The 12,659-nt window shown below is 36.9% G+C and overlaps 1 protein-coding gene across 1 annotated transcript in view; it reads left to right on the top strand.

The window, feature by feature from the left end:
• Positions 1-12,659, top strand: part of SCAMP1 (secretory carrier membrane protein 1) — a 113,107-nt gene that overhangs the window by 26,626 nt on the left and 73,822 nt on the right. The window contains exon 2 of the mRNA XM_025892687.2: positions 3,088-3,165. Coding sequence (XP_025748472.1) covers positions 3,088-3,165 — 78 coding nt within the window. The remainder of the gene's footprint in view (positions 1-3,087; positions 3,166-12,659) is intronic.

Below are 12,659 nucleotides of genomic sequence, written 5' to 3'. Positions count from 1 at the left end.
GGTAGGATTAAAAAAAATTTAATGTGAATTTTAGGACACTTGATAATTTGCTGTGTGTATTTATAAAATGAGAATTGGGACTCATTGAACTCACTGTATTTCGCTAGTATTGAAAGAATGACACTGATGGCATGAATGTTGGCTAGGATCTGTATTTTTCACTCTACATTTTGCTAAATTATATAATATTTTCATGGCTCCAAAGTAAAAACTATAAAACAAGGGACATTCAGCAAAGTCTAGGTACCAACCCTGTGCTCTCATATCACTGTTCTCTTCATCTCCCCATAGGTAATCATAGGTTTTATGTAAGTAAGCTCTACACCCAACACGGGGCTCGAACTTACGACCCTGAGATAAGAGTTGCATGGTCTTCCAACTGAGCCAGCCAGGCACCCCTGGTTTTTTACTCTTGTTAAACATTTAAATAAACACATACACATTAATTTTTTTCTTTGAATAAGAGTTAACGTATTGTTTTACACCTTTTTCACTCATTCCATGGCAGTATATAGATTTTCTTATAGTATTTTACAGCTGCATGATACTCAGCTGCATAGTACTCTATCATGTACATGTACCAGAGTTTATTTAACTATATTCTATTGATATTTAGTTTGCTTCCAGTCTTTTGCTATTATAAATAGTATTTTGCCAGTATATTTTAGGAATAAATTCCTAGAAGTGAGATTGTGGGTCAAAGTATAAATGTAGATGTAATTTTGCTAGCTGTTGCCAACTGTCCCTCCATAGAGTTGTAACAGTTTCTCTTCCCATTAATAATGTATGAGAAGTCTTATTTCCTTACACTTTTGTCACAAGACTGTGTTAGACTTGTAGATTTTTGCTAATCTGATAGGTGAGAAATGATTATGTTAGGGTAGTTTTAATTAGTATTTCCCTTATGAGTGAGATCAGCATCTTTTCACTTAAATTTTTGAACTAGTTTCATATTTGTGCACATTTTTTTTTCAGGTACTGGTGCTACTATCCCGAGGAATTACTCTTTGGATTTTTTTTCTCTTTGGGAGTGGTAATAATCACTCAAACAGTATTACTAGGCATGTATGATTAAATAAAAAAGATCTATTTATGTATTTTTTGTATTTAAAGAAGTGACATTCTAATTTGGGAAAAGGGACTTGTATGAAGATCATCATGATTCAGTGAAATAAATGCTGGTGGAGATAAATACCAAGCTCTGTGGAAGCACTTAGCCTGGGATGAAATGACTTGGGTATCAGGAATTTTATTAGTTAACATGTGAATTGTTCTTCAGATTGAGTCTTTAAGGAAGAGGAGATTGCTAGGTTTACCCTCCCTTAGAGTATTCCTGCCAGAGGAAGCAATGCCAAGGAAGAATATGGTGCTGAGGACTCCTGGGTCACCTGGTTTTGTGGGTAGGGATAAGGGGAGTGGGCATTGAGACTGCATCTGGACCATGAGGATTTGCTAAGTCTCTACTTGTTGACTCTAAACCCACTTCTTTAAAAAAAAATTTTTTTTTTTTTAATTTTTTAAGAAAGCTCTGCAACCAACATGGGGCTCAGACTTACAACCCTGAGATCAAGAGTTGATGCTCTACTGACTGAGTCAGCCAGGTGCTCCCCTAAACCCATTTCTAAATTAAGATAACCACAGCAGTGCCAAGTTGAAAAATTGGATTAAAATATTCATGTTCCTCTTAATTTTCTCCCTGAGGCACATTCTCTCTTGATAATCTTCCTGCTCCTCACATTTTGGAATAAACTTGGGAAGAGAACTCTGGGAAGTAGAGTGATTTCATTCCCTCCTTCCCTTTTTATTGTTGAGCAAGCCTAAAGTTCTTACTTTTTGTCCGTGCCATACTTTTAATTTATCATTACATCTTCCTTTTTGCCAAGTTCAAGGCTCCTTCTGCAATAGCTTGTTTGACTTGGTAGAGAGTGAAGATCTGGGTAGGGGAAGGTGCTTGTGAGAGAGTTTATGAGTCTGGAAAGGTAGGCAGGGACTAAGCTAGAAGGTCAGAAGCCTTGTATCTCGTTTTGAGGAATTTGTATTTTGTCTTGGTGGAGAGCCTCTAAAAAACCTGAAATGGGTGAGGAACAGAGGAGAGGGGTTGGAGGAGGGGAATGACAAGATAAGCTTTTCATTTTTGAGAAGTAATTTTGATGACTGTGTCGAGGAAGGTGGGTAGGAGAAAGTCCAGTATAGATGGGAGAGCAGTGCTCCAACCAGCAGCAGCAGCACGTGGGAACTTTTTAGAAAAACAGATTCTGACACCCCACCCTAGAACCCTGGGGGTGGGTGCAGCAATGTGTGTTTGATTCAGATGTGTGCCAAAGCTTGCGACTAGAGACAGAAAAGTCAATGAACCTGTATTAAAGTTTGTAAATGTTTTTTCATGTTACTTACATAGTTGGTTTTTGTTGAGATGTTCCTGTTTGTGTCTTATATTCATTCACAAGAAAAGTAGATGAGCTCTCTAGGATTTTGGGACTTATTTATTTGAAAGCCTAATATGAAAAGATTTGAAAAGCTGGGATATTATGGTAATATATTATATTTGGAAAAGGGGAAACCATTCAGGATGCAGTAAACTATAGTCAACTGAAACTATTGGAGTAGAATACAACAAGTAAGTGGAGCATCTTGGATGCTCTAGATGTTGCCTGTACATGACATTGATTTGTAATGTGGTATTTTTATCTGCAGTAGGGAAAAGTGATAGGAGATATTGTAAAAAAAAAAAAAAAGGGGGGGGAACATGAACTCGTTGTGGAACCCAAAGGAAAGGACGGTAAGTTTGCCCAAGATTTCCTAAGATGGTCTTGTGCAGTCAGTTCCACATAACTGTTTTCCTTCTTTATATAATAGCAGTTGATTTGCATCTAAAGCAGATGCAGATTTTTCATTGAGGGTGTGAGGGCTGTGGGTATAAATTTCAACCTTGTTGGAATGGGACTGAGTAAATCTGATAGTCTTTATTCTCCTCTGTTAGCTTTGCTGGGTGAACAAAAGTACAGATAGAGCAAGTGCTTTGTAAATATCAAAACTGTGCCTTAAAGGCTAAGTAATCTTTTTTTTCTCTCTTGTATTTTATTCCAGGACCCATCAGTTACACAAGTGACAAGAAATGTTCCACCAGGACTTGATGAATATAATCCATTCTCGGATTCTAGAACAGTAAGACTATCTTAATTGGACTACTTTTAAATGTTGAAATTAGATAGGAATTGTATTTCAGTTATGATTTCTTTTTTAGTCAATTGGTTAAACTTATATAAAATAAGCTGTTAGTGTTTTATTTATAATTTAGAAAGTCAAATTTTTTTTAAACAGAAAGGAGTATCAGTAATAATTGAAAATTACCACGATGGTCCTAGTGAAGTACTACAAACTTTCTTTTATGTTCTACATTGCTACTAATCCCTCTACTAAGTCAATCTTACTACAGTTCTTAGGAGAGGGAAGTGCTTTTTGGTATAAGTGTTGTCTTCGTGGTAATGTAGGGGTGACGTTTTCTTATAAAACAGAACATTCTACTCTGTGGTAGACAGACTAAAACCTCTGGAACTTTACTTGGCTTAGGAACATACTGGTCTCAAAATTTAGTCTTGATTTATGGAGGGGTATGAAAAAATTCCTTAAGAAACAGGGGTTCTCTCCCCTGGATGCATATTAGATGCACCTGGAGAATTTGATTACACTTTTCATTAGGGCCCTACTCTCTCACAGTTAGGGCACTTGTGCTTTTTGTTGTAGCTGTTTTGGTGATTTTATTCTGAACCAGTTCTGAGAACTATTGAGGTAGGTTATGTTGAGAGTTCTTCCCCAAAATTTCTCTGGCAAATAATTTTGTTACTGTATTTTGAGTCTTTAGTGTAATTCTTACATTCAAGAGGTCTCGTAGTTTAAACCCCGTTGGCTTTTGAAATATAAGTCATCCTGGTGAAGGTATTGAAGTTCTTCAATTGTATGCTTGGATTTACAGATCAGTGTAATGATTGTACTTAATCATCTCTTCCTGATGTGTTTTCCATAGTCTGGAAAATAATTCTCTAAAGATATTGTAGGTTTTAGCTTAGAAATTTATTCAAAATATTTTATATTAACATTTCAATTTTAAGAAGAGCTTTGTACAAAGTAAAAGCATTAAAATAAGAATGAACTTTTACATTTCACTTTATTCCAAAGCCCTTATTAAACAGACTTTGCTTATGTATAGCAGCTACACCCTAGCCTGGGTTTACTAAAGTGTTCATTGAGCAAGTAAATTTCAGATTGAACCATTGGGGATGGCCAATAAGTTGACCAGTTTTGATATGTAAAAAATGGCAATTTCATAAGATTCAGCTGTATAGTAAATTTGTGCTATGAATGTATGTATGAGAGTGCATTTGGTTGTAGTTGAAAGGGAGAAAAAGAAGAGCTGTATATTTTATTCCACAAGATGTAGTTCTTTTAATATGATTTCGGGGGGTGGAGATGGGAACAAGACTCGTTAATATTTGTTGGTAAAGAATGAAAAGAGGTTTGCATATAATTTTTTGTAAGATTTTACTAGCAAGAAGTATGGTGAACTTATTAAAAGTAGCAACTGTAGATTGTTCTGAGCAGTAATATTAGTACTCTTTACCAAGTTGTCTACTTTGTGTCATGTGCTTTATCTGTCATTACTGAATTCTTATTCAAAATGGATATTTTTTATTTCTGTTTTACTGATAAAGAATCTGAGACACTGGTCATCCAGATAGTAAGTGGCAGAATTGGTTTAACTATCTGTTTTCTCTAAAGCTTTTGCCTTTTACATTTTGCTAGTTCTGTCTTTAGAGAAAGGTGCTTAAGAATAGAAGGTACAGTCCTGGTCTACGAAAAATTTCTCACCCAACTGGAATTTAAAACAATTACACAAAGAAGATAGAGCCAGGAAAAATAAAACATAAAAGTGTAAATTATAGTTTGAAACAGAGTTTTTGCAATCAAGGAAAGGTTTTCTGAAAGAGAATAGTCTTATTTAGGTAGCTAGGCAATATGGACAAGCCAATTTAAAATGAAACACTTAGATTTGATAGAGTATCAGAACCAGGGAAATGTAAATTATTGTAACATATGCATTTTCCAGTGAACCTTTTTACATGATTGAAATTGTAGTTGAAATAATAATAAAAAAAATCCTTTGTTTTCTCTATGTATGGTATCAGAAACTTGTCTTTTTTTAAATGGTTGTGACTATTTTCCAAAACAGATCAGATGTATTTGTATAATTGATTTAAGTGATATGTAAGAACTCAATCCAAATACTGTTTTAGTTGATTGGTGGTATTCATATTTATTTTAGAAAAATATTAGTGAAAATCAAGCTTCTGAATTGTTGCATAAGGGTGTGGTGAAATACTTAAGGTCAAGTGAGAAGATCCATCAGCAGAATGAGTGTATAAACTATAAGATTTAGAAAAAGTTCCTGTTTTTTGTTTCTTACTTAAGTTTCCTTTTATATTTAGTTTTATGTTTAAATGGAAAATAAGGTATTTAATGAAGGCAACAATTAAACTTTTTTTTTTTTTTTTAAAGATTTCTCATTTATTTATTTGAGAGATAGAGAGCAGACTGACCAAGAACATGAGTCGGGGCGGGGGGCGGGGGGGAGAGGCAGAAGGAGAGGGAGAAGCAGGTTCCCTGCTCAGTGGGATCATGTCCTGAGCCAAAGACAGACACTTAACCGATTTAGCCACCCCAGGCATCCCTTTAATATTTTAATAATTTACATACTCACTTTACAGATTCAGAGAAAGGAATTGTCCCGACACATTACAATATGGACTAGGTCGGTGTGTTGGCAGTATAATGGAGGGCTGTTGAGCGCTTGTAATGTGGCTAGTCTGAAATGAAATGTGCTTTAAAAACAGAGGGTAGGGCACCTGGGTGGCTCAGTTGGTTAAGCGACTGCCTTCAGCTCCGGTCATGATCCTGGAGTCCTGGGATCGAGTCCTGCATCAGGCTCCCTGCTTGGCGAGGAGCCTGCTTCTCCCTCTAACCCTCCCCCCTCTCGTGTACTCTCTCTCTCTCTCTCATTCTCACTCTCTCAAAATAAATAAATAAATCTTTAAAAAAAATAATAAAAACGGAGGATAGTCTTGAGTTACAAAATAATTTTTGTGTGAACTCAGAATGCATTTTCCTACTGAAAATTATGTTGAACATGGTGGGTAGGTTCCCTGGCCTACCTTCTAAAATTTAATGAATAAAATACTAGAAAAATTGACTCATCCTTGAGAACTGGTATGTACTTATGGAGGAATGCTTTCCTTTAAAACAAGGTAATAGTTTAAAATGTCTACTACAGCGTGATTGGCACTAGTTTCAGCCACTGGTAATGACATTTATGGCTTCAAACAGAATTTCTTCTGGTAGATCTTGAAGTATAGGAATTAGGGACACGTGTGTTGGGGGGATGTATGGTGCTGCTTATATAAATTGAGTGACATATTTCAGGGCCTAGTATACTGTCACATTTTTATTTTCTTCAGGGATAGGTTGCTGCTTTTCTTACTGTTCTAGTTGTTGCCATAGATAATTTTGGTCACACAAAGCAGCAGCAGGATCTGTATCTTCTGGCAGAAGGGAGAACCTAGAGAAGAAAATTCTAAGTATTGGCATGCCCATATTTTTTATTTTTTAAAGGATATCTTTTTTTTTTTTTTTTTTTTTAAAGTAAGCTCTATGCCTAACGTGGGGCTTGAACTCACCACTTGACCATCAAGAGTCACATGCTCTACTGACTAAGCCAGCCAGGCACCCCAGCATGCCCATATTTCTGACCATATGGAAAAATAAGTGATTGGTTTATGTAAGAACTGCCTCTAAGATAATTCTGGACATTAGGTAGACTGAGAGTCATAAGACCTGGATTCTAAACTAGACCTTCCACTGGTAAGTTGGTGACTTTAGGCAAACCACCTAATATCTTTGGACATCTTTTTTTATTTTATTATTTTTATTTTAATGGGTAATTATGGAAGTAGGAAGATGTTGAGTTAAATAGTTTTTAATACCAGTTTCTCTTGAAAATGGATGAAACTTAGCTCAGGGACTGACTGATTATACTTCTACACAGTAGTTTACTTATCTTTAATATTGCAAACACATTTTTCTACAGTGTAATAATTGTATTTTCTCTTGCTCTGAGTTTCTTTTTGTATCTTTTCTCCTTTGCTTCTCATTGTCTTGTCTTTGTTGGAGCTGATTATCTGTCTCTTATGGAACCAGTCTTCTTTGTTTCTCTTCTTATTTAATGATAACTATGGCCTTCTATCCTCCTATCTAGCCAAGTGTCATTGGCTAGAAATATCTGAGTCTTCTTTGGCTCAAATAGCTTCTTTTCCTATTTCTAATTATTTGCCACATCCTGTCACTTATATTTTCAGGTAATACTACCTTTTTCATTCCTACGAAACCACCCTAATTCAAGTACTCATGTGAAATAATACAATGGCCTATCTGCTTACCTTTCTCCAGTTTCTCTCCTCTCAGCTTAAATTCCACATTCAGTCATTATAGTCACTCCCTTGCCTTCTCTTCTCTCCCTTACTTTGACATAACTTCTAGGCTAAAACCCAACTGCTGGTTATATACAGTTCTGTCTACATCTACTTTCTGCCCCTACCCTAGCAGCTAAATATGGCTGGAGAAAGCATGCCAGAGGGTCTCACTTTCAGTTACTGACCAGCTCAGTAGAATACTAGAACACTGAATATTCTGGTTATATAATTGTCCACTTTCTTCTTCCTCCCTCATCTGTAAAATCTCTTCCCCTATGGTTATTCTTAGATAATGACCTTGCTTATTTCACTGAGAAAATTGAAGCAGTCAGTAGAGAACGTCCACAGACTCCCATCACCGCATCCACCTACCTATCAGCATTTTACCCATGTTCTCTGCTTGCCTGTTATTTATAGATGAGCTACTTATTTGTGCTTCTGTCTAATGTCATCCCCTCTATTGCTGCAGTAGATTCCATGCATTCTCACCTTGGAACTTTGCCCCCTCCTACATTATTAGTTTTTTCCTTCTATTAGATCATTATATCTTCATAAAAATATGTTGTGTTTTTTCCCATCTTAGAAAAAAATCTCAAAAATTTATTCAACAGATAAAGATAGTGAGATAAAGTGAGATAAAATTCATATGTCCATTTAAAGCATATAATTCTGGTGTCATCAGGATTGCCCAGCTATTGTCAAATTCTAATTTTAGAACCTTTTTGTTTCACCCCCAAAAGTCAGACCTTTCAGCAGTCACTTCACGTATCTCTTCCCTTTCCAGCAGTAGGCAACTACTAATTTACTTTCTGCCTCTCTAGATTTGTCTTTTCTAGACATTTCATATAAATAGAATTATGCAATATGTGGTCTTCTGTGACTAGATTCTTTCACTTAGCATAATATTTTCAATATTCAACTGTGTTGTGGCATGTAGCATCAGTACTTTATTCCCCTTCCCTTTTTTGATTTTCATACCACCTTTTATTTAGCCATTTGTGAGTTGATGGGCAGTTAGGTTGTTTCAAATTTTTGGCTCCCATGAGCTTTTGTGTACTACTTTTTCTGTAGTCCTGTGTTTCCATTCCTCTTGTATATATATATACACATAGCAGTGGAATTGCAGGGTTGTATGTTCAACATTTTGAGGGGCTACCAGCCTGGTTTCCAAGGTGGGTGCACCATTTTACATTGTCATCAGTAGTGTGTAAGTGTTCCACTTTCTCCACATCCTTGCCAGCACTAGTTATTGTGACTTTGTGCTTGTAGCCATCCTAGTGGATGTGAAGTAATCTCTCCTTGTGGTTTTGATTTGTGTTTCCCTGATGGCTAATAATATTAACCATTTTTTTGCTGTGTTTATTGGCCATTTGTGTATTTTCTTTGGAGAAATGTTTAGATCTTTTGCCAATATTTAAATGGAGTTGTCTTTTTATTTATTTATTTTTATTTTTATTTTTTTTGTTTTTAATAGTGAATTGTGAGTTTGTTAAATATTCTAGATACAAGTCCCTTATCAAATATGTGATTTGCAAACATTTTCTCTCATTCTGTGGGATGTCTTTTCACTTTATTGACAGTGTTCTTTGCACAAAAGATTTAATTTTTTTTAAAGATTTTATTTATTTGTCAGACAGAGAGAGAAAGCACAAGCAGGGTGAGTGGCAGGCAGAGGGAGAGGGAGAAGTAGACTCCCCGCCAAGCAGGGAGCCCGATGCAGGGCTCAAACCCAGGACCCTGGGATCATGACCTGAGCCAAAGGCAGACACTTAAAGACTGAGCCACACAGGCGCCCCTAGAAGATTTAATTTTGATGTCACATTTGTTTATTTTTTCTTGGGTTGCTTGTTATTGGTGTTCTAAGAAACCATTACTTAACTCAGGGTCTTAAAGATTTACTCCTATGTTTTCTTCTAAGAGTTGTACATTTTTAGTGCTTACATTTAGGTTTATGATTGGGTTTGAGTTAATTTTTGTATATGGTATGAGGTGGTTGTCCAACCCCATTCTTTTGCATTGGATATCCACTGTTCCAGCACCATTCGTTGAAAAGACAAGTTTTTTCTATTGGATTATTGTGGCACTCAATTGAAAACCAGTTGATTAATTTAGGGATTTATATTTGGACGCTCTATTCTGTTGATACCTGTGTCTATCCTTACTACAGTAGCACACTGTCTTGATTACTGTAATTCTATAATAGAACTTAATCTTATTTCCCTGTCCAGTTCATTTATGGCATCCTCTTCCCTGCAAAACTTTCTCTTCTCTCCATTGCTGCAGGAATCCTCTGAAGGGTAGTCTACTTATTTTAGTTTCTTAGTCCTCTCTCCTGAAAGATACTTCAGTGTTTTTCTCCTAACACTCTACCAAAATGTACTTGTCAGGGTAGCCAATGACTTCCACGTTGTTAATTCAGTGGTAAATTTTCATTCTTAACCTTAATCAGCAGCACTGAGAGTTGATCACTATCTCATTCTTTTTTTTTTTCCCCCAAGATTTTATTTTATTTATTTGACAGAGAGGGAGAGCACAAGTAGGCAGAGTGGCAGACAGAAGGAGAGGGAGAAGCAGGTTCTCTGCTGAGCAGGGAGTCTGATGCGGAACTCTATCCCAGAACCCTGGGATCATGACCTGAGCTGAAGGCAGATGCTTAACTGACTGAGCCACCCAGGTGCCCCTCACTATCTCATTTTTAGAATATTTTCTTCATTTGGCTTTCGGAGTTTTTCAGTTTTTCCTTCTCAGTCTCCTTTGTTGGTTTGTCTTCTCCCCTTTCATCTTCACCTGCAGTATTGGAGGGCACCTGGAATTAGGCTTTGCTTCTCTTCTTCATCTGTGTTTGCTCAGATGATGACTTCATCCAGTTTTATAGCTTTAACTTGTATCTCTAGCTTTAAATACATGTGGGTGACTCCCAGATTTACATCTCCAGCACAGACCTCTCTTCTGGATACCAAGTTCGTATTTTCAACTGCCTACTAGATACGTCTACCTGGATGTCTTAAAAATTGCAAATCCAGCGTCATGAAAACTGAACTGAGTCCCTTGATTGTAAACCTGCTAATTTTCAGTCTTTTTCCTCTCTATCCTACTAGTTGCTTAGGCTAAAACCTTGGTGGGATTTCACTGTTTGCATTTCCTTGTATTTCATGTCTTTCTCTTAGGGAATCCTGTTGGCTCTCCCTTAAAAATACATCCAGATCTGATCCTTTTTCTCCATAACCACCGCTTGGCTTGTGCTGCGATCATCCCTTGCCTGAATTACTGCAGTGGTGGTTTCCTAACTACTCTCTCTCCTTCCACCTTTGCCCTGTTTCAGTCCCTTTTCAACTCCGTAATCATGTGATCCCTTAAAGTTGACCATTTCAGTCTCCTCTTAAGAACTCTTCACTAGCTTTTAATTTTTAGAGTAAAACCAAGAGTCCTTAAAAGAATCTGGTTCCTAACAATGCTGTTTTTTTTTTTTTTATCTCCTCATACTCTTTCCCTCATGTATTCCTGTATCTAGCATACTGGTCTTGGTCATATATGTCAGGCATTCTCCTCACTTTCCACTGGCTCTTCATTTCCTCTACCTAAGATGGCCTTCCCCCAGATATCTGCAAGGTTGACTTCTTCACTTCCATAAAGTGTTTACTCAAATATTGACTTCCCTGACCACCTTTGTAAAATTAAATCCACTCAGCCTTTATTCATCATGCCTTTACCCTGTTCTTTGTTGTTGTTGTTATTGTTGTTCCATAAAATTTACTGCTTTCTGAGATACTCTAAAATGTGTTTATTATGTATATTGTTTATCTTCCATTGTAAACTCCATGAGAGTAAGGATGTTTACCTGTTTTGTTCATTAATGTATCTCAAGTGTCTATAACTGTTGGACGTTGTAGTTGATCAATAAATGTTTGATTAATGTATGTATGAATATGTATGGTCACACCTCTTTTCCTTCATTTACCTTTCTCTACTTGGAAACTCCTATCCATGTATATTCCTTCTTTCCTCCTATTGTGCACCTCTTTCCCCAGGTATTCTAATCTTTAAAGCCTTGTTTTAAAATGGTTATCTATTCTGATAAAATTATTTCTGTTCTGATTCTTACATTAATGTGTGTAATTTTCACCACCCTTAATAACAGGAGAACCTATGTTAAGCATAGCTACAATCAGTTGTCTGCTCAGAGACTGAAAAAGTCAGTGAAAGCTGAAAAGTTTTAGGTTTGTTTTGGCAGTCTCTTAAACTTTTTTGCCTTAGAGAGGCATTCTCAATTTCTAGGTGTCTAAAACTCACTCTTGGGAGTTGGTTTAAAAATGCAAATCTTTTCTCTTCATTCCTCTGAGTTTTTGAATCTGTGTGTCCATAGCAGGGACCAGAGTCTGCATTTTTAAAAAGATTTACCTATTTATTATTTGAGAGAGCGAGCGAGAACGAGTGAGCTGGGGGGGCATGGGGGGAAGAGAGAGAGAAAATCTCAAGCGGACTTCCTTTTGAGCACAGAGCCCAGATGTGGAGTTCCATCTCCGGACCCTGAGATCATGACCTGAGCCAAAATCGAGTTGGATGCTTAACCAGCTGAGCCACCCAGGTGCCCCAGAGTCTGCATATTCAATAAGCATCAGGGGTTTCTGATGCAGGGTATCTATAAACACATTAAGAACCCTTGCTTTAGACCCTGAGTAAACTTAAGAACTTTATTGGTTCACAGATGGAAGAGAAAGAACAGGAAAAAACAAGGAGAAATTTTCTTGAATAGGTGATTAGAATATGGAAGAAAACCAGGAAGGAGAACATACATTTGTTTGTGCATCAGAAAGATAACTCATGGGGTGCCTGGGTGGCTCAGTTGTTGGGCGTCTGCCTTCGGCTTGGGTCATGATCTCAGGGTCCTGGGATCGAGCCCCGCATCAGGCTCCCTGCTCGACGGGAAGCCTGCTTCACCCTCTCCCACTCCCCCTGCTTGTGCTCTCGCTGTCTCTCTCTCTCTGTCAAATAAATAAATAAAAAATCTTAAACAAAAAAACAGAGGCAAATCCCTTAAAAAAAAAAAAGATAACTCATGGACTAGTTCCTTGAAGGGATCTTAGATATTATTTATTAAATAATGAAACATCTTTAGAATTTTCAGTGCAGAGAGCCCTT

Source organism: Callorhinus ursinus, unplaced genomic scaffold (assembly GCF_003265705.2).
Source record: "Callorhinus ursinus isolate GAN/ISIS: 27379988/994484 unplaced genomic scaffold, GSC_fseal_2.0 scaffold23, whole genome shotgun sequence".
Classification (NCBI taxonomy): Eukaryota; Metazoa; Chordata; class Mammalia; order Carnivora; family Otariidae; genus Callorhinus; species Callorhinus ursinus.
The sequence above is the reverse complement of the archived record's forward strand: the minus strand, read 5'-3'. Positions and strand labels throughout refer to the sequence as shown.